The sequence below is a fragment of the Rhinoderma darwinii genome, unplaced genomic scaffold (genome assembly GCF_050947455.1).
Source record: "Rhinoderma darwinii isolate aRhiDar2 unplaced genomic scaffold, aRhiDar2.hap1 Scaffold_40, whole genome shotgun sequence".
Lineage (NCBI taxonomy): Eukaryota > Metazoa > Chordata > Amphibia > Anura > Rhinodermatidae > Rhinoderma > Rhinoderma darwinii.
Window position 1 is genome coordinate 69,652 of NW_027463598.1, and position 20,776 is coordinate 90,427.

Below are 20,776 nucleotides of genomic sequence, written 5' to 3' on the forward strand. Positions count from 1 at the left end.
CTCAGTATTCAGTCAGTAACCTTGATATCTACGTCTCTCTGGTCTGCAGGTCCTCATCAGTATGGTGTACCTGCCAGACACCATGCCGGCCTCTTTCCAGTCCACTTACACCCCAGTGGAGTCTGCCGGAACGGAAGATCAGATCAGGCATCTTTCACGTCTCATGGCTTCACAGATGACCGCAGCTGGAATCGGACCTGGTAACCTGGAAAATCGAATAAATAATCATGTTTAATGGGTGATGGGTAACCTGGTGAGAGCGTCTTATTAGACCTCCATCCATCATGGCCAAAAAGCCTCAAATCCTGTAACCTGGGTCAAGCAGGTCTGTGGGGGGGAAATGGCACATAATGTCCTACTGGTGACCAGCAAACCCCAGCTAGCAGCGGACCGCCGTGTGTAACTCTATCACCGGGATCTATCACGCTGCCAGTTTTGGTCATTAGACTCGGTTCCGCACTAATGTGACTCCAGCCTTGACACTCTGTCACCTCCGGTTAATATGGGCACAAGTCTGGAATGTCGCTCTCATCCAAGGGATCTGATTCTTTCAATTCAGGTCTTAAGATCTGCACCCGACATGGACTTTACCTGCACTTATTTGAATCCAGCTTTAGGCTCAGCCTTTGATTTTTGCTTTATTCTACAGGTGCACAGATGGTGACGGAAGTTCCAGTAGAAGTGGTGGAGGAGGAAAGTACAAAACCAGAAGGATTGGTTATCAAAAGAAGGGTCTCCTCCCTGCTCACCCCGGGCCAGGCCATCTCTGTGGTGGGCTCTCAGGCTAAGGATACAAAGGATGAAGACCTAGAAGCCCCTCTGGCCAAAAAAAGACCTGAGCCCATCCTGCCGGGGACGCAGCTGAGGTGAGAAGACCCTGGAGACGGAGTCTGCTCACATACTGACGCTTTTATTCTGATCATTTTATTTCTATTACCTTCAGGGCGGCTGCAGCCGGGGGTCGTAAAAAGATCTTTAAACTCAAAGAAGTTTTGGAGCCATTGACGGATATTCAGATCAAAAACCTTAAACTGGCAGCTGTGCAGAGGATCCTGCATGCGGAGCGCAGTGTGGGGGGCAGCGGGGCAGCCCTGGTACCCGACATTCACTCTACTTATAATTCTGAATGCTGTCATTCAGAATTTCTCACTAAATTTGAAGCTCTCTCCTTTCCAGATGCGGGTGAAGGTTCTGGCACGGTTGGTGACCCAGCTCGATACCTCGCTGAAGGCTGAAGTCCTGAGCCACTTTCTCTGTGACCCTCGTGGACGTCTAGACCTGGCCCTAGCTTGGCTGTTCCAGGAGTATTGTGAATATCAGTCCGGGGCAGGAGAGGAGGGTTACCAGGAGTGCTTAATAGGAATCCTGACTGGACTGCAGGAGCGGCCGGACCAAAGAGACGGGTCAGTGCGGTCAATGCCGGGACTGAGAACTTTGTCATTTTATGCGCTGGACTATATCTGGTGTCGTCTCATCCTTATAGGGTCTTCACAAAAGTTGTTCTAGAGGCTCCGCTGCTCACAGACTCTGCGCTGGATGTCATTCGCAAATACTGTGAGGACGAGGTACTGCAAACCTACTGCTAGAATTAGGGTTTTGTGTTTCAAGCTGATTTTCTATTAATTTCTACTATTTAACATGGAGTAAGATAAATATGTAATAAATTCCTACTCCGACGCGGCAAATATGTATAATAGAGTTAGGGTTAAATATTAGGATTACATGTATCGGGGTATATATACACGTCCTTCTCAATTAATTGGAATATCATCAATAAGTTCATTTATTTCAGGTATTCAATTCATAAAGGGTCTCATTGCGGCGTGGCATTGACGCGATCAGCCTGTGGCACTGCTGAGGGGTTATCACTGCGGCGTGGCATGGAGGCGATCAGCCTGTGGCACTGCTGAGGGGTTATCAGTTCGGCATGGCATGGAGGCGATCAGCCTGTGGCACTGCTGAGGTGTTAGCAATGCGGCGTGGCATGAGGGCGATCAGCCTGTGGCACTGCTGAGGGGTTATCAATGCGGCGTGGCAGGAGGGCGATCAGCCTGTGGCACTGCTGAGGTGTTATCAATGCGGCGTGGCAGGAGGGCGATCAGCCTGTGGCACTGCTGAGGGGTTATCAGTTCGGCATGGCATGGAGGTGATCAGCCTGTGGCACTGCTGAGGTGTTAGCAATGCGGCGTGGCAGGAGGGCGATCAGCCTGTGGCACTGCTGAGGGGTTATCAATGCGGCGTGGCATGGAGGTGATCAGCCTGTGGCACTGCCGAGGTGGTATGGAAGCCCAGGTTGCTTTGATATCGGCCTTCAGCTCGTCTGCATTGTTGGGTCTGAGGGTCTCATCTTCCTCTTGACAATACCCTATAGATTCTCTCTGGGGTTTAGGTCAGGCGAGTTTGCTGGCCAGTCAGGCGCAGTGATCCTGTGGTTACTACACCAGGTGTTGGCACTTTTGGCAGGGTGGGCAGGTGCCGAGTCCTGCTGGAAAATGAAATCGGTGTCTCCATAAAGCTGTCAGCAGAGGGAAGCATGAAGTGCTGGGAAATGTCCTGCTAGACGCTGCACTGACTCTGGACCTCATATAACAGTGACCGGCACCAGCAGATGACACGGCCCCCAAACCGTCACTGACTGCGGACACTTCACACTGGAGCGCAGGACACTTGGACTGACGACTCTCCGCTCTTCCTCCAGACTCCGGGACTGAGATTTCAAAATGAAGTGCAAAATTTACTTTATGAGATCCCTCTGTGTGTGATGAATCTATAGAATATACGAGATCCCTGTGTGTAATGAATCTATAGAATATACGAGATCCCTCTGTGTAATGAATCTATAGAATATATGAGATCCCTCTGTGTGTGATGAATCTATAGAATATGAGATCCCTCTGTGTGTGATGAATCTATAGAACATATGAGATCCCTGTGTGTAATGAATCTATAGAATATATGAGATCCCTCTGTCTGTAATGAGTATAGAATATATGAGATCCCTCTGTGTGTGATGAATCTATAGAATATACGAGATCCCTGTGTGTGATGAATCTAGAATATACGAGATCCCTGTGTGTAATGAATCTATAGAATATATGAGATCCCTCTGTGTGTGATGAATCTATAGAATATGAGATCCCTCTGTGTGTGATGAATCTATAGAATATATGAGATCCCTCTGTGTGATGAATCTATAGAATATACGAGATCCCTCTGTGTGATGAATCTATAGAATATATGAGATCCCTCTGTCTGTAATGAATCTATAGAATATATGAGATCCCTCTGTCTGTAATGAGTATAGAATATATGAGCTCCCTCTGTGTGTGATGAATCTATAGAATATACGAGATCCCTGTGTGTGATGAATCTAGAATATACGAGATCCCTGTGTGTAATGAATCTATAGAATATATGAGATCCCTCTGTGTAGTGAATCTATAGAATATGTGAGATCCCTCTGTGTGTGATGAATCTATAGAATATATGAGATCCCTCTGTGTGTAGTGAATCTATTGAATATATGAGATCCCTCTGTGTGTGATGAATCTATAGAATATATGAGATCCCTCTGTGTGTGATGAATCTATAGAATATGAGATCCCTCTGTGTGTGATGAATCTATAGAATATACGAGATCCCTCTGTGTGTAGTGAATCTATAGAATATACGAGATCCCTCTGTGTGTAGTGAATCTATAGAATATACGAGATCCCTCTGTGTGTAGTGAATCTATAGAATATATGAGATCCCTGTGTGTAGTGAATCTATAGAATATGAGATCCCTCTGTGTGTGATGAATCTATAGAATATATGAGATTCCTCTGTGTGTGATGAATCTATAGAATATATGAGATCCCTCTGTGTGTGATGAATCTATAGAATATATGATATCCCTCTGTGTGTGATGAATCTATAGAATATATGAGATCCCTCTGTGTGTGATGAATCTATAGAATATGAGATCCCTCTGTGTGTGATGAATCTAGAATATGAGATCCCTCTGTGTGTGATGAATCTATAGAATATGAGATCCCTCTGTGTGTGATGAATCTATAGAATATATAAGATCCCTCTGTGTGTGATGAATCTATAGAATGAGATCCCTCTGTGTGTGATGAATCTATAGAATATGAGATCCCTCTGTGTGTGATGAATCTATAGAATATATGAGATCCCTCTGTGTGTGATGAATCTATAGAATATATGAGAGACTTTATGAATTGAATTCCTGAAATAACTTTTTGATTTTATTTAAGAAGGACTAGTATATTAGGGTTACATGTATTGGGTGTGTGTGTATCAGTAACTACTACTATCAATTCTGAAGATTTCCTCCTCCGCTGGTTGTGATGATCTCTTTCTCTTTCTCCTCTTTTTTTCTCTTTCTCCTCTCTTTTTTTTTTCTCTCTTTTTTTTTTTCTCTCTCTTCTCTCTCTTTTTTTCTCTCTTCAGGGTCGCAGTTACCTGGGGATGTCCACATTGAGAGATCTCATCCTCACTCGCCCGGCTCGGCAGTTCCAGTATTTGCATTTACTTCTGGACCTCAGCTCTCATGAGAAAGACAAGGTGCAAGTTCCTCTGTGCTGCTGTGCACTCCGCCCTTCTCTCTGGACAATTTCCTTATTTTCTGCTATTTCTTAGGTCCGGCAGCAAGCTCTGCTCCTCATTAAGCGCATGTATGACAAGGAAAGTCTCCGGCAATATATAGAAAAGTTTGCGCTTAATTACCTGCAGCTGCTCGTCCACCCCAACCCCCCCTCGGTGCTCTTTGGGGCAGATAAGGACACAGGTATAGAAGGGCAGTCACGTGCTGATTTAATTGTGGGGGGGGATTTGCTTTCCTAAATTTTCTTTTCTTTTACAAGAAGTTGTCTCGTAAGCTACTGACCATAAAGCTGTGCCCTCAAATATTAACCCTGTGTTGCAATTACAAGAAATAAAAACCTGACAATCTGCAGTTCAGCTCTTTATTGTTCTCCTTAGAGGTGGCTGCACCCTGGACGGAGGACACGGTCAAGCACTGTCTGTACCTCTACCTGGCCTTACTTCCACAGAACCACAAGCTTATCCATGAGCTGGCGTCCGTCTACACAGAGGCCACAGCGGACATTAAGCGGACCGTGCTGCGCGTCATCGAGACTCCGGTGAGCGATTAGAAACGAGCACGAGGGCCCAAAACGAAGAGCAGCGGAAGGACAGAACTCGGGAGCGATTACTAATGATTGTCGCTCTTTCCTGCAGATACGCGGCATGGGCATGAACTCTCCTGAGCTGCTTCTGTTGGTGGAGAATTGCCCCAAGGGGGCAGAAACCCTGGTCACGCGCTGCCTGCACATCTTAACTGATAAAGGTATTTTCCACACCTCCCGCGTGCCGGAGACCGAACACGTGTGAAATGTAGTCCGGAGAATAGATCACAGATGAGTCCTGTGAACATAGAAGAACTCACTTGTAGCACGAGCCTTTAGGCCTCCTCTGGGACACAGAGTATAAAAAGGAGAATAGGGGGGCTGCCCTGACTGGGAACCTTGCCCTCATGACCCAAATAATTAAGAGCTCCAAGCTGATCATATAGCCGCATCCGCAACAAGAGGGGGACCCCCGTAGCCAGAACGGTTTCGTGATTCCATTAGGATCACGGGCGTGATCTCCGGCCCCCTCGCTCCATCCACATGGTCACCCGCAAATCCCCCGCCATCCTCCTCTTCAACACGGTCGCCTGCCCCTTCCATATGGCCCTGCGATGTTACCCTGCGTGCTAACAGCAGTGATGCTGCAAGTCCCCATCCCCCTGGGGTAGTTCAGGGAGTCCCTTTCTCTAGTGGCTGCTTTTATTGAGAAGTTTCCCTTTCTAGGGGTTTATTTACCACTTTTTTAACCTTTTTTGTCGCTTATTTTCTGTTGCTTTTCTGGACAAGCGCCGTTTCTGTCATTTTGGCCGCTCGTCCCACCGTAGCTGTGGTTTGACTTTCTAATTTATCCCTCGGCTTGTGTCTAGCCTAGGCTGCAGTTGTTTCCTCTGTCTTTGCGTCGCCCCGGCCAGTCAGGTGTCCTTTTCAGCCTATGGCCTTTCTTCTTGTGTCTTCAGCTCTGCTGCGGTTTATATTCTACAGTCGGCATTCTCGGCTCTTCATCCACAGGGGTACATGGCTCCGGGGGTCTGGTCGGCCGCCTTTTGTCTCTCTATTGTTCTTGTACTTCCTCAGGGGTATATTTTGTTCTCCAGACATTGCTATTTGTTTCTTGTCATGCCTTCTCCCCATTGGGATGTTACCAAGCAATCTATACGGATGGGCAAGGCTTCTTTTATTCCTGCAGTGGTTGTGATCTTAAGATTCCTCGCAGCCAGCCTACCTCATGTGCCCGCTGTGCTTGCTATTCAGGGCCCCCCAGATGGTCCTCTCCCCAAGGATGTGGCTTACCCTGAGTGGGCGAAGTCTTTTGCTCAGGCCCTGGGGGACGTTTCCAGACTATCCCAGTCCATGGTTCAGTCTTTGGAGCGTTTACCTTCTCAGATTGCGGCTAAGCTCAGGGGCCTCCTTCCTTTCCTTTGGATAATACTCGGTCTACATCTCGCCGTTGAGCCCAAAACAGGCGCAGGAGTGCCTTGAACAGGTTTCGTTCCTCGTCAAGCACTTTTCAGGGGTTCCAGTGGCAGTCTTAAATGATGATGTTGCCTCCAACGGGTATTCTAAAAATCGTTATTTATATAGCGCCAACATATTCCAGGAGAATCCCTCTCTCCCATTGATATTTGCGATGCATAGCGCCATTTCCCCATAGTTTTCTTTAATTCGCGATGGGTTCTCTAAATTTCCAATTTACGCTCACCGCTTCTCCTCAGTCCTTCCCCAAGGTCCTGACAACTCATGGCGTTTCTCAGCTCCAGGGGAGTTGCTGTCTTCCCTTACCTGGATGACCTCTTGGTGATGGTGCCCTCCAAAGAGGATAATAACGTTTTTCTTTTATCCATTTGTTTTTACATGCGAGTTCTGGGCAGAATGGTTTTTGACCTTCGAGCTGGATTCACATGCACAATTTCACACCAGGTCCCTCCAGAGGGCTATCCTTTCATCTTGGGGCAAGTCTCAGGACTTGTTGGACTGGTTGATTCTCCTGCCCTCTTGGGTCAAGTTGCGATGGTGGTAGACGCCTCCGACCATCTCAATGGGTCGGTCTTTTCCTCTATTCCAGCGGCTGGATGTCTCATCGCATGCCAGTCTGTCCGGGTAGGCTGCAGTTTTCACTCCTCACACGGTGCAGGGAACTTGGTCGCAGGAAGAAATGTCCTTGCAGATCAACTTGTTGGAATTGAGGGCAGTTTTCCTAGCCCTCTCCCAATGGACAGGATCCAGACCGACAACTCTATGCAAGAATTTCTATCCTATGAGATGCTCCACAGAACCCTGTCCTTCCGCCAGTCAGGCCTTAACCAGGGGCTCCGTGTAACTTCCTTGAGGGGTCAGGTCTCTGCTCTGTCCTTTTTCAGAGAACTTTTGGCTTTTCGTTCTCAGGTGAAGACTTTTTTTGCTTATGGGGTCCCTCCTTGCAAACATCGCATTGAGCTTTGGGATCTTCATTTCGTTCTCGGAGCTGTTCAGGTTCCTCCCTTTGAATCTGTGAGAGACATTTTGCCGCATCTCCTTTCTGGGATGGTTCTGTAGCTTTTCTGGCGGCGATCCCCCTCGTCAGGTGGGTTTCAGAACTTGCTGCCTTGTCCTGCAAATCACCTTTTATGGTCATCCATAGGGATAAAGTGGTCTGACCTGTCTCGTCTTCTCCACCTTCCTTGTTCTCGCTTCTTTTTGCCCCTCCCTATCTCATCCGACGGACTGGACTTTACATGGCCTTCATTTTGTAAGCACAGTCCAAATCTATCTCGCTGCGACTGAGTTTTTTCGGCGCTCCAATTTTTTTTCAACCTCTGAAAACGAGGCGAAATTATTTTTTTGGACAGTAAACTCTTTACAGTCCTATCAGGAAAGCAGCCGGTCCCTGAGGGTGTTTAAAGATATAGCGCAATATCGAGATGATGCAGAGTTCATGAACGCGTGGAAAGACCCACATGTCAAACACTCATTGCCCCTTCCTCGTGCGGAGAAGAAATATCTATCCATAAAAGAGGAATTGTGTGAAGCCAAAGTGGAACTAAGGGGTCGACTTACAGAGACTCCGATCCATCATTTCCAAAAGCGGCTGGAGAAGAAGGTTGTCCATATTCCGGCTGATATTAAAGGGGTTTTCCCATGAGACATTTATTACATATCCACAGGATGTCTCCTACACGTCCGGTAGATGCAGGTCCCACCTCTGCGACCTCACCTATCTCTAGAACGGGGCCTCTAAACCCCCTTCTAGCTTTTGTCCTCGCAGACTGCCGGCCACTTCCTGGTTACATGGTCGGGAGTTAGGAAACCTCGCTGGCTATGCTGATTTTCGTGACTCCCATAGTAGTGAATGGCAGTTGCGGACGCAGAGTAGCATGCGAGCTGCGCTGTTTCCATAACTACCATTCAGTTCTATGGGACTTAGGAACGCCGTGTAGCTCAGCGAGGTTCGCGGTTTTCGTAACTCCCGACCATGTAACCCTTTTCATGGTTGGAATTTTGCCGCAACACAGCGGCAGAATGGGGTTTTGGGGGCCCTGTTGTAGAGAGAGGTGCGGGTCCTGTGGGTATGTCTTAAATGTCTCATGAGAAAACCCCTCTAAGGAAAGGAAAAGGGACACGTTTCTACGAGACCAATGTGATATAGACGACGATCGCATCTTCCAGTGGAGAGTCCGTAGATGAAGACGTCGGAATCCTCACTATAGAGATACAGACTCTGGATCGGGGCCATGGAGATGACACTTCCATTAATATTTCTGTGGACACTCCCACCTGCCTCGTGGCTGCTACAGATGTAATCCCTTTAGAAGCCACAGACAAAGGGGGCGCCAGAGGGGAGACCACAAAACAGGTGTCAAGCGGAAGCGTCTCCTGGAGAAAGATGGGGGTTCTGCTCACAATGGCGCCATAAGCTTGAGATGGACTTGTAGAAAGCTGAACGCAGGATGAATCTTCAGGAGATGTTTTCAGGTCCGAGCGCTCAGTGAGCACAGGCAGATTGCCGGACGGCTATCGACTGGAGGACTCTTTGGGTTTAGTGTCCATCTTTCTTTTTCAGGAGAAGATTATAGGGCCCGGCACTTCTGGATATTGCAATGGGTCTGATATTGGAGATGACACTTCTGGCTCAGATAAGACACTTCTGGGGGGTGCGCCGTCCACTTGGTCCCCTCCCTCGCCTGCTGGTTCCTCTCTGGAGACGTGAAATCTTGAAAGCCTTACATTGTCTGAGCACCCATGAAGAGATTCTAGTGAAACCAGTGGAGAAGGGTGGAAATATTGTCCTCCTATCTCCAATATATTATGTAGTAGACGCCATGCACTAACTGAATGATGGCGGTCTACCAGATATTACACCGTGATCCGACATTGACCTGGCAACGTTCTGTCAGATCCTTGCTCAGATGGGGGGGTAGTTAAAGGAATTTTTACGTCTAAATTTACTAAGAAGCTTTACAATGATTTTCCTAAGAAAGGTTGTTGGTACTTTTTACCCCAGATCCATAAATCTACGCAGTGCCCTCCAGGTCGCCCTCTTGTGGCTGGGATTTTAGGGTACACTAAGAGGATTTTTTGACCATACCACATGATTTTGGACATCAAGAAGGCTCTAAACCCTCAAGTAGTGAAAGGTTGTGCTGCAGGTCCTCCAAAAAAAAGGCCTCCTCAAATATTTACACACTATTAAATGATTTCGATATTGATGACAAAGTTTAAACACTCATACGACTAAATGGGAGAGTTTCCTGGAACGCTCTACCCCCTCGCAGGTTTGGCAGACTGTATGGTCCAAGGCCGCTAAGTCATCCATTTTTACTCGTAATAGGGATAAGCAATTCAAAATTGTGATGCGCTGGTCCCTACTCCTGAGCGGCTTTATCGTTCTCGTTCCTCCATCATTTCCCTATATTTGTTGGCCTTGTGGAGTGATTTTGGGTTGAGATTCAACACTTCTGGTTGAACAGGTTTTCTCTCTTAAAGGTCCCCTTTCCCTACTACGTACATTTTACAAGAATAACTCATTGTGAGGGGATTCAGCAGGATCATCCACAATCTTCAGCAGATCTCACGGCCTGAATAAGATCCTTCACAGTCGGAGAGACGTCCCCTGAAGAAGCCGCTTCAGATAGATCGCGTTCAATGAACGCCTGAAGTATTTTTATGTCCAATAGGAATAAGAGGAGGAATGATATATCCTTGATTTCCTGGCCCGCTGGCGGGATGCGCTGGGAGAACCAGAATGAGTGCAATCCACGGAAAAATGTCTGGGGGCCTAAATGGACTGGTTCCTGAAAGGGGTCAGACCATTGAGATGCTGATGCTGAGGAAGGCGTTGTAAGGCATCCGCCGTGGCCTGAGAGAGGCGGGCGAGATCAACCGCCTGATTGAGGGGAGCAGCACATTGGGGGGGGGGGGTAATATGTTAAACCGTGGGAGCGTGGGAATTCTGTGGGGGTTTAGACTGAGCGCACTGAACACAGACTGGGTCAGCCTTCCCTCATGGGAACTTCACCATTAGTGTCGTAAAGCCCGATGACCAGTCTGAACTGTGACAGCTGATGCTCCGGTGCAGATACGTACTGTGGGGGGGGGGGGGTCCGCATCCGCGTCTCCTGCTGCTTTACTTTACTGTCTGTAGTGCGGACGTCACCGCACCAGAATGTGGACTTTGTAGTGTTGCGATACTCGATACCAAAACGAGACTTTTGCCAATAATAATAAAAAAAAGTTCTTCCGTTTTCTGATGTGAAGCGCGAGGTGCGATGATGAATGTTGAACCTCCACGTGCCGCACATCATGGACAATGTTGGGTTATTTACTATTAATGAGCGGTGCATGAAGGTTCAAAATTCATCATCGCGCCTCACAAAATAAAAACCGTCTCACGTATTATTGTAACAGCGTAAACCCCATGAATGGCGCTATAAATGTGATATTACGGTCACGGCGATACCGAATGTGGATATTTTATGTATCGAGACTTAAATTTTTATTGTAATGTGTGGTTTTTATTTCATTATTTTTTTATATATTTTTTTTAAACTTTAATGTACAGGCCTATATCTATATACTGATAGCACACAGGCATATATCTATATACTGATAGCACACACAGGCATACATCTATATACTGATAGTACACAGGCATATATCTATATACTGATAGTACACAGGCATATATCTATATACTGATAGTACACAGGCATACATCTATATACTGACAGTACACAGGCATATATCTATATACTGATAGCACACAGGCATATATCTATATACTGATAGCACACAGGCATATATCTATATACTGATAGCACACAGGCATACATCTATATACTGATAGTACACAGGCATATATCTATATACTGATAGCACACAGGCATATATCTATATACTGATAGCACACAGGCATATATATCTATATACTGATAGCACACAGGCATATATCTATATACTGATAGCACACAGGCATATATCTATATACTGATAGTACACAGGCATACATCTATATACTGATAGTACACAGGCATACATCTATATACTGATAGTACACAGGCATATATCTATATACTGATAGCACACAGGCATATATCTATATACTGATAGCACACAGGCATACATCTATATACTGATAGTACACAGGCCTATATCTATATACTGATAGCACACAGGCATATATCTATATACTGATAGTACACAGGCATATAGCTATATACTGATAGTACACAGGCATATATCTATATACTGATAGCACACAGGCATATATCTATATACTGATAGCACACACAGGCATATATCTATATACTGATAGTACACAGGCATATATCTATATACTGATAGTACACAGGTATATATCTATATACTGATAGTACACAGGCCTATATCTATATACTGATAGCATATATCTATATACTGATAGTACACAGGCATATATCTATATACTGATAGTACACAGGCATATATCTATATACTGATAGCACACAGGCATATATCTATATACTGATAGCACACCGGCATATATCTATATACTGATAGCACACACAGGCATATATCTATATACTGATAGTACACAGGCATATATCTATATACTGATAGTACACAGGCCTATATCTATATACTGATAGCACACACAGGCATACATCTATATACTGATAGCACACAGGTATATATCTATATACTGATAGCACACAGGCATATATCTATATACTGATAGCACACGGGCATATAAATATATATACTGATAGCACACGGGCATAAAAAAATATATATACTGATAGCACACCGGCATATATCTATATACTGATAGCACACGCAGGCATATATCTATATACTGATAGTACACAGGCATATATCTATATACTGATAGTACACAGGCCTATATCTATATACTGATAGTACACAGGTATATATCTATATACTGATAGCACACACAGGCATATATCTATATACTGATAGTACACAGGCCTATATCTATATACTGATAGTACACAGGCCTATATCTATATACTGATAGTACACAGGCCTATATCTATATACTGATAGTATACAGGCATATATCTATATACTGATAGCACACAGGCATATATCTATATACTGATAGTACACTGACATATATCTATATACTGATAGCACACAGGCACATATCTATATACTGATAGCACACAGGCATATATCTATATACTGATAGCACACGGGCATATAAATATATATACTGATAGCACCTATATACTGATAGCACACACAGGCATATATCTATATACTGATAGCACACACAGGCATATATCTATATACTGATAGCACACACAGGCATATATCTATATCCTGATAGTACACAGGCCTATATCTATATACTGATAGTACACAGGCCTATATCTATATACTGATAGTACACAGGCCTATATCTATATACTGATAGCACACACAGGCATATATCTATATACTGATAGTACACAGGCATATATCTATATACTGATAGCACACAGGCATATATCTATATACTGATGGTACACAGGCATATATCTATATACTGACGGTACACAGGCACATATCTATATACTGATGGTACACAGGCACATATCTATATACTGATGGCACACAGGCATATATCTATATACTGATGGTACACAGGCCTGTATCTATATACTGATGGTACACAGGCATATATCTATATACTAGCACACAGGCATGTATCTATATACTCATAGTACACAGGCAGTTGTTAGGACATATCTGAGTATCCCTAACAGGAAATATGGTAGGACAGCCCTGGGGTCCTTCAATGGACCCTGGGCTGTCTGCCCATATATGGTATGTCCCTCCATCTGGGTAACAGGGATTCCTGTGATGCGATCCAGGGGCATTTCCCCCTTTGCATTTTCCCCCGAGTGCTGCAGTCCACTGTGATCGCAGCATTCAGGGGAATAGCGGCAGAGATGAGGTTTCTCTGATCTCCGCCGTTTATAGCGGGGCTGCGGCTGTTTAATACAGCCATTGTCCCGCTCCTGACCAGAAGTGTGCGCGCAGTCAGCATGAGGTGATGCTGCCGGCGCTTTACTAATGAGTGGTGCGGCGCAGGCACTGAAGACAGAACATTGCGGGCGCGCTGCAAAACACCCCCATGTTCTGTCTTCAGTGCCGCCGCTCATTAGTGCAGCACTGGCCGCATCACCTCATGCTGACCGCGTGCACATGTCAGGACTCGGGAGCAGGGCAGTGACTGTATCACACATGTATTACACAGCCGCAGCCCCACTCTCATACATTCATGTATTACTATACTGAGCTGTTCGGCCACAGCCCCGCTGTCATATATTCATGTCTTACTATACTGCGCTGTGCAGCCGCAGCCCCGCTCTCATACATTCATGTGTTGTTATACCGAGCTGTGCGGCCGCAGCCCCGCTCTCATACATTCATGTGTTACTATACTGAGCTGTGCGGCCGCAGCCCCGCTCTCATACCTTCATGTCTTACTATACTGCGGCCGCAGCCCCGCTCTCATACATTCATGTCTTACTATACTGAGCTGTGCGGCCGCAGCCCCGCTCTCATACATTCATGTGTTACTATACTGAGCTGTGCGGCCGCAGCCTTCTCTCAAACATTCATGTCTTACTATACTGCGCTGTGCGGCCGCAGCCCCGCTCTCATACACTCATGTCTTATTATACTGCGGCTGCAGCCCCGCTCTCATACACATGTCTTACTATACTGAGCTGTTCGGCCACAGCCCCGCTGTCATATATTCATGTCTTACTATACCGAGCTGTGCGGCCGCAGCCCCGCTCTCATACATTCATGTGTTACTATACTGAGCTGTGCGGCCGCAGCCCCGCTCTCATACATTCATATCTTACTATACTGCGGCCGCAGCCCCGCTCTCATACCTTCATGTCTTACTATACTGCGGCCGCAGCCCCGCTCTCATACACATGTCTTACTATACTGCGGCCGCAGCCCCGCTCTCATACATTCATGTCTTACTATACTGCGGCTTCACAGCTAAGTATCGAAATACATGAAACACCGGTATCGAACTGTTTGAGTGTGCACGGTATCAAAACCATATTGAAGTTTCCATGCATCGTGCATCCCTAGTCTGTAGGCGGTATTTATCCTGTAAGAAGGGCTAACACTTAGTGTCAAGACCCCAGCAGCAACAGAATATACCCATGGTCTGTTTCCCCTAATGAACTAGACGAGTAAAGGTTTTTATGGTGAGTATTTAAAAAATCCACTTTTTCCGCTTCCGTGTACAATGTTTTTTTAATGCTGCGGATTTGTGGTCTCGCGTGGGGGGCCCTAGCAGGTATGGGGGCCATGAAGTAAATACCTAATTTCTCTGGATTATTCAATAGGAAATAAACCCTAATGCTGGTGGATGTGTAATCCCTCAGATAATGAAGATGCCGGACATTGGGTTTTCCATCGTTCACTACATCTTGCCGACGGTTTCTGTTACCTTGATGTTTCTTCGCCTCTTCCAATCCACGTGATACACGAGAGCAGTGCAATGTTGTTTAGGGAGTTTCTAGCAATGATCGCTGTCCACCATGATTTCTTAGTGACGCTCCACATGAACAGATTAGGTAAAGACTGAAACACAGGCCTGTTCCTGGCGGGAGGGTTTAGTTACAGACGTGGTCATCCAGCCAGCGTGTCGTGGATTGGATCCGTACGTGACTGACCTCATTGTAAATCTACAGCCACTTCCTATTTGCCTGGCATTAAAGTGGGAAAATGGTCATTGACTTTCTTGAATATTCCTCAGGAATCCATTGCCCGTTCTTCTCACTTTATCGTCTTACGCAAGTTCTAATATTTCCTCGTTTCGATGGAGATTGTAATATCCGGGTTGGGTTTACCTTCCTCCTGACTTTGTAGGAATATTTCCATTAATTGTGTGTTGTCCCTGTTTTAGTTCCTCCATCTCCTGAGCTTGTGAAACGTGTCCGGGATCTGTATCAGAAGCGTCTCCCAGACGTCCGCTTCTTGATCCCAGTGCTTAATGGCCTGGATAAGGTAAGAGGAGCGTGGAGTATATAATGTAGTCTCGATTCTCTGTGGTGCTTGGGTAAGACGTACCTACACGATGTGGAAGGAAGGAGTCTACTTTACGGTGTACTTTGTCTTGTAGAAGGAGGTCGTTCAGGCTTTGCCCAAACTCATCAAGCTCAACCCAATAGTTGTGAAAGAAGTGTTCAATCGGCTTCTTGGAACGCAGCACGGTGAGAGGGGGAGGGGTGGGACTGGGGTCAGAAATACTGGAAACTCCAGGGGGCAGCAGGGGCAGAGTTGGCACCAGTTTTACCTTTTTACTGTGTTTGAAGCCAAAGCCACCTGGGTTTATGGAGGGTTTTGTGAAATGTGACTGTACTTTTCCTAGGAGATGGAAGTAGCTCGATGTCTCCTCTGACCCCCGGAGACCTGCTAGTCGCTCTTCATAACATTGATTCCAGTAAATGTGACATGAAATCCGTCATTAAAGGTAATTCTTCATGTCCCTGAACCTGCATTTGTTTCCGCTTTATTCTTTGTAAAACCCGGGTGTCTTGTTTCTTCTCAGCCACAAACCTGTGTTTCTCTGCACGCTCTGTGTATACGTCTGAAGTGCTGGCGGTGGTTCTTCAACAGCTCATGGACACCACGCCACTCCCCATGCTTCTTATGAGGACCGTCATCCAGGCCCTTGGGATGTACCCCAGATTAGGGGGCTTCATTATGAACATCCTCACCCGTCTCATCTACAAACAGGTAAGAGGTGTCTGCACGGTTTGTGTAGTTGGAGTCGGCATGGAGAACGGTTGTCACTGATCATGGATGCTGTACTAGCGCCCCTCCATACCGGAGCCCCGCTGCACTGTAATGCTGCTGCTGCACTAGCGCCCCTCCATGCCGGAGCCCCTCTGCACTGTAATGCCGCTGCTGCACTAGCGCCCCTCCATGCCGGAGCCCCTCTGCACTGTAATGCCGCTGCTGCACTAGCGCCCCTCCATACCGGAGCCCCGCTGCACTGTAATGCTGCTGCTGCACTAGCGCCCCTCCATGCCGGAGCCCCTCTGCACTGTAATGCTGCTGCTGCACTAGCGCCCCTCCATACCGGAGCCCCTCTGCACTGTAATGCCACTGCTGCACTAGCGCCCCTCCATGCCGGAGCCCCGCTGCACTGTAATGCTGCTGCTGCACTAGCACCCCTCCATGCCGGAGCCCCGCTGCACTGTAATGCTGCTGCACTAGCGCCCCTCCATGCCGGAGCCCCGCTGCACTGTAATGCCGCTGCTGCACTTTCGCCCCTCTGCACTGTAATGCCGCTGCTGCACTTGCGCCCCTCCATGCCGGAGCCCCGCTGCACTGCAATGCCGCTGCTGCACTAGCGCCCCTCTGCACTGTAATGCCGCTGCTGCACTTGCGCCCCTCCATGCCGGAGCCCCTCTGCACTGTAATGCCGCTGCTGCACTAGCGCCCCTCCATGCCGGAGCCCCGCTGCACTGTAATGCCGCTGCTGCTTGTGGCTATAGGTTTCAGTATAGCAACCTTTCTGCTTCCAGTACTGAACAACTTGTGAAAGTGCGAGCTTAGGGACTGCTCCATCCTCTGACTCAAATATTGGTTACATTTTTCTAGTAGTATGTGCTCTTTTCACCCCTTGTTTTGTGAGGCAATATTTGGATACCTGATTAATGTGTTGTCTGTAAGAAGGTCTCCCACGTGGCCATCTGACACGGCTCCTGGTGGTTACCTCCTGCTTGTGTGAACCCTCTCCCTGAAGTACAGGAGCCTTTCCTCTTCGCTGCCTGCCATGACTGGCTCTGGAGGCAGCAGCTCGTGTGTAACCCTAAATACAGAACTTCCTTGTAATAAATGGGCAGGTAGCTGGAAATAGAGGCAATGCCTGTGATAGGGGAGAACTGTAGAGTTTTACATTGGTAATTCCGCCTCACGTCAAGCACTGGCAGCATGGAAGTAACGGTGTGGCTCGAAATGCGTAAGCGCTGTATAGAATGCCAACATTTTAAATGAAAAAAAATAAATGAAGTGCAGCACTTCCTCCTTTAAAACTTTTATTACTTTTGGATACTCGATGCCACCATAGGTCACATATAGTGAGAATTCAGGCACCTTCAGCATGAACCAGGAAAATCAATTTAAACACCACTGACTTAGTCCGTAGCTTACTAACCGTGTCAAAAGAAAACTATCCCTGAGGACCCACCAACAAGACGTCCACATATTATCCCACATAGGCACATACTACTATGGAAATGGGGGTGCAACCAATCTCTCTTTATAACTTGGCAAAATGATTACTACAGCAGCAGAGTGCATGTTATACCAGCTCCTACTCGAATCATCTGATGTCCACAACTCTACACCGTATGACAACTACCACTTTACTGCTCATCCAGCACTGGGATCGTGTCTAACCTTATTACATTGTTGTCCTGACTTCAGGTCTGGAAGTACCCGAAGGTTTGGGAGGGTTTCATTAAATGCTGCCAGAGAACCAAGCCACAGTCCTTTAGTGTCCTCCTCCAGCTCCCTCCTCCACAGCTCCATTCAGTCCTCCAGACGTCTCCTGATCTCAGGGATCCCCTGTTGGCTCATGTTAGGACTTTTACACCTAACCAGGTGAGGGATGACTGCGCGCATGTCACAATAATGCACGCTGCCTTGTACGGAATGGGTTTAATCCTTCTCTTTCCTGTCAGCTGGCCCATGTCCCTCATGCCATCGTGGCAATTCTAGAAGCAGAATCCAGAACGGACACTGAATCAGATGATGTTGCCCCAACACAAGAGGTAAGTAGTTAAAGCACTCAGCTCCTGGAGATGCATGCTGAATGAAGGACCTGGCTCAGTCAACGTTTTCCTTTCTTGATTGTCTAAGACGTCTGAAATTCCATCCCAAGACCTCATTGTCCATCACCTCGCCCAAGAAAAATTACTAAAGCTGCAGGTTCTAGAGGAACAGAAAGGAAAAAGTTCTCAGCGGATGGAGGAGGAAACGGAGATGGATCTCCCGGTTATCCTAATAGATGAAGAGGACGAGATCCTGACGGTTTGTGTTGGTTTATAATGTCGTCTGTTCATTCCATCACTGACTGAACTTCAATTATATCTCACTTATTTTATCCTCAGAAAAGTCAGGGGAAAGATTCTTCACCAGAGGAATGTGAGACCGTCCCTGCCAACACCGCGTGTTCTCCACCTCCCGAGGAGCCAATGGAAGAAGGACTAGACCAGAGAGAAGACTAGATCAATCCTCCGTTGTTGCATTCTAGTCACTGACAAATAAAAATGTGTTCTGTGAAGGTTCTGTCATTGTGGTGGAAGGACATGGGGTTGGGATAAATGTGCAGCAGTCACAAGGTCTCCGCACTAATGCTGTTCATCCTATTGTGGCTGCTACATGCCCCTTGTTCTATGTTGCGATTTGTGGCTAGTGCGTGGTGGTGATTGCTATATCAGACTGCTGCTGGTTTTGATTTACTATACACCGAGTATGTACTGAGAGAATAGTGAAATATAGGGGCCCTCAAAATCCAATCAGGGTCACATTACTCGATTGTTGTAAAGTATGTGTAATGCTGTAAAACATAAAATACATAAACAAAATTTCAAATAATAAAAAAATACTCTTGGTGAAGATACATGCTTAGAGGCTCTGTCACCACATTATAAGTGTCCTGTCTCCTACATAATGTGATCAGTGCTGTAATGTAGATAACAGTGGTCCTAGTAATAAAGAGGCTGTCACCAGATTGTAAGTGCCCTGTCTCCTACATAATATGATCGGCGCTGTAATGTAGAGTACAGCAGTGGTTTTTATTTAGAAAAACGATCGATTTTTACCAAGTTATGACCTATTTTAGCTTTATGCTAATGACTTTCTTAATTCCCAACTGGGTGTGTTTTTACTTTTGACCATGTGGGCGTTGTAAAGAGGAGTGTATGACGCTGCCCAATCAGTGACCAATCAGCGTCATACACTTCTCTCCATTCATTTAATCAGCGCATAGTGATCTTGCTAGATCACTATGTGCAGTCGCATACACCCACATGAAGTGTCCTGACAGTGAATAGACATCGCCTCCAGCCAGGACGGGATGTCTATTCACAAGCCCGACACTTCGGTAACGTTTCTGTGGTACTTTCAGCAGAGCAAGCGTAATCTCGTGAGATCACGCGTGTAAATGACAGTTTACATCGAGATTGCGCTTGCTGTGCTGTATGTCCCACACAAATGTTACCGAAGTGTTGGGATTGTGAATAGACATCGCGTCCTGGCTGGAAGGAATGTCTAGTCACTGTCAAGACACTTCAGTAACGTTAATGTCTCAGTATAAGACAGCACATGCTGATCTAGCAGGATTCCTATGTGCTGTGTTAAAGAATGGAGAGAAGTGTATGACGCTGATTGGTCAACGTCATACACTCCTCTGTACAACGCCCACTTGGTCAAAAGTAAAAACACGCCCATTTGGGCATTAAAGTAATTAGCATAAATCTAAAATCGTTTTTATAAATAAAAAATAAAAAAACATGGTCACCTACATTACACCGCTGATCTCCTTATGTAGAAGATAGGCTGTCACCACATTATAAGTGCCCTATTTATTACTAGGACCACTGTTCTCTACATTACACCGCTGATCTCCTTATATAGGAGACAGGGCACTTATAATGTGGTAACAGCCTCTTTATTACTTTGTTACCTGTTTAACACACGTGCGGCCCTGTGACATTATAAACTGGAATACAATCAAAACTATTACAAAGCAAAATCTGCGCTCCAAATGGCGCTTCCTACTTCCGGAGCCCTGCACTGTGCCCAAACAGCAGTTTACTGCCACGTATATGACATTTTCTACCTGGGAGAACCTTCTTAACAATTTTTGGGTTGTCTCTCCAGTGGCATCAGCTGAGCACAACATATTGGGGGCTGAAATGTCATATCTGTTGAAATATTGCAATTTTCACTTTGCAGAATCCTCAGCGCCTTCATATCTCACACCTATGGGGTGATAATTGTCTTGAGGGGTGTAGTTTCCAATATGGAGTTACTTTTTTGTTTTGTTTTTTTACTATCTGACCTCCAAGTCTCTGCAATTGAGGATCAATGCTGTGTAAATTGCCAAATTAGGCCTAAAATGCGCACAGTACCCT

General features: G+C 46.2%; 1 protein-coding gene across 4 annotated transcripts in view; it reads left to right on the forward strand.

The window, feature by feature from the left end:
* Positions 1-18,921, forward strand: part of SYMPK (symplekin scaffold protein) — a 79,458-nt gene extending 60,537 nt beyond the window's left edge. For 3 of the 4 annotated variants that reach the window (XM_075848424.1, XM_075848422.1, XM_075848423.1), the window contains 17 exons: positions 50-200; positions 650-866; positions 944-1,094; positions 1,162-1,403; positions 1,484-1,565; positions 4,456-4,569; positions 4,645-4,792; positions 4,987-5,147; positions 5,245-5,353; positions 15,532-15,632; positions 15,748-15,838; positions 15,997-16,098; positions 16,177-16,364; positions 18,063-18,239; positions 18,320-18,409; positions 18,498-18,668; positions 18,749-18,921. In XM_075848424.1, coding sequence (XP_075704539.1) covers positions 50-200; positions 650-866; positions 944-1,094; positions 1,162-1,403; positions 1,484-1,565; positions 4,456-4,569; positions 4,645-4,792; positions 4,987-5,147; positions 5,245-5,353; positions 15,532-15,632; positions 15,748-15,838; positions 15,997-16,098; positions 16,177-16,364; positions 18,063-18,239; positions 18,320-18,409; positions 18,498-18,668; positions 18,749-18,865 — 2,412 coding nt within the window. In that variant the 3' untranslated portion in view covers positions 18,866-18,921. The remainder of the gene's footprint in view (positions 1-49; positions 201-649; positions 867-943; positions 1,095-1,161; positions 1,404-1,483; positions 1,566-4,455; positions 4,570-4,644; positions 4,793-4,986; positions 5,148-5,244; positions 5,354-15,531; positions 15,633-15,747; positions 15,839-15,996; positions 16,099-16,176; positions 16,365-18,062; positions 18,240-18,319; positions 18,410-18,497; positions 18,669-18,748) is intronic. The other variant, XM_075848425.1, reaches the window with a different exon arrangement.
* The last annotated feature ends 1,855 nt before the right edge of the window (positions 18,922-20,776 follow it).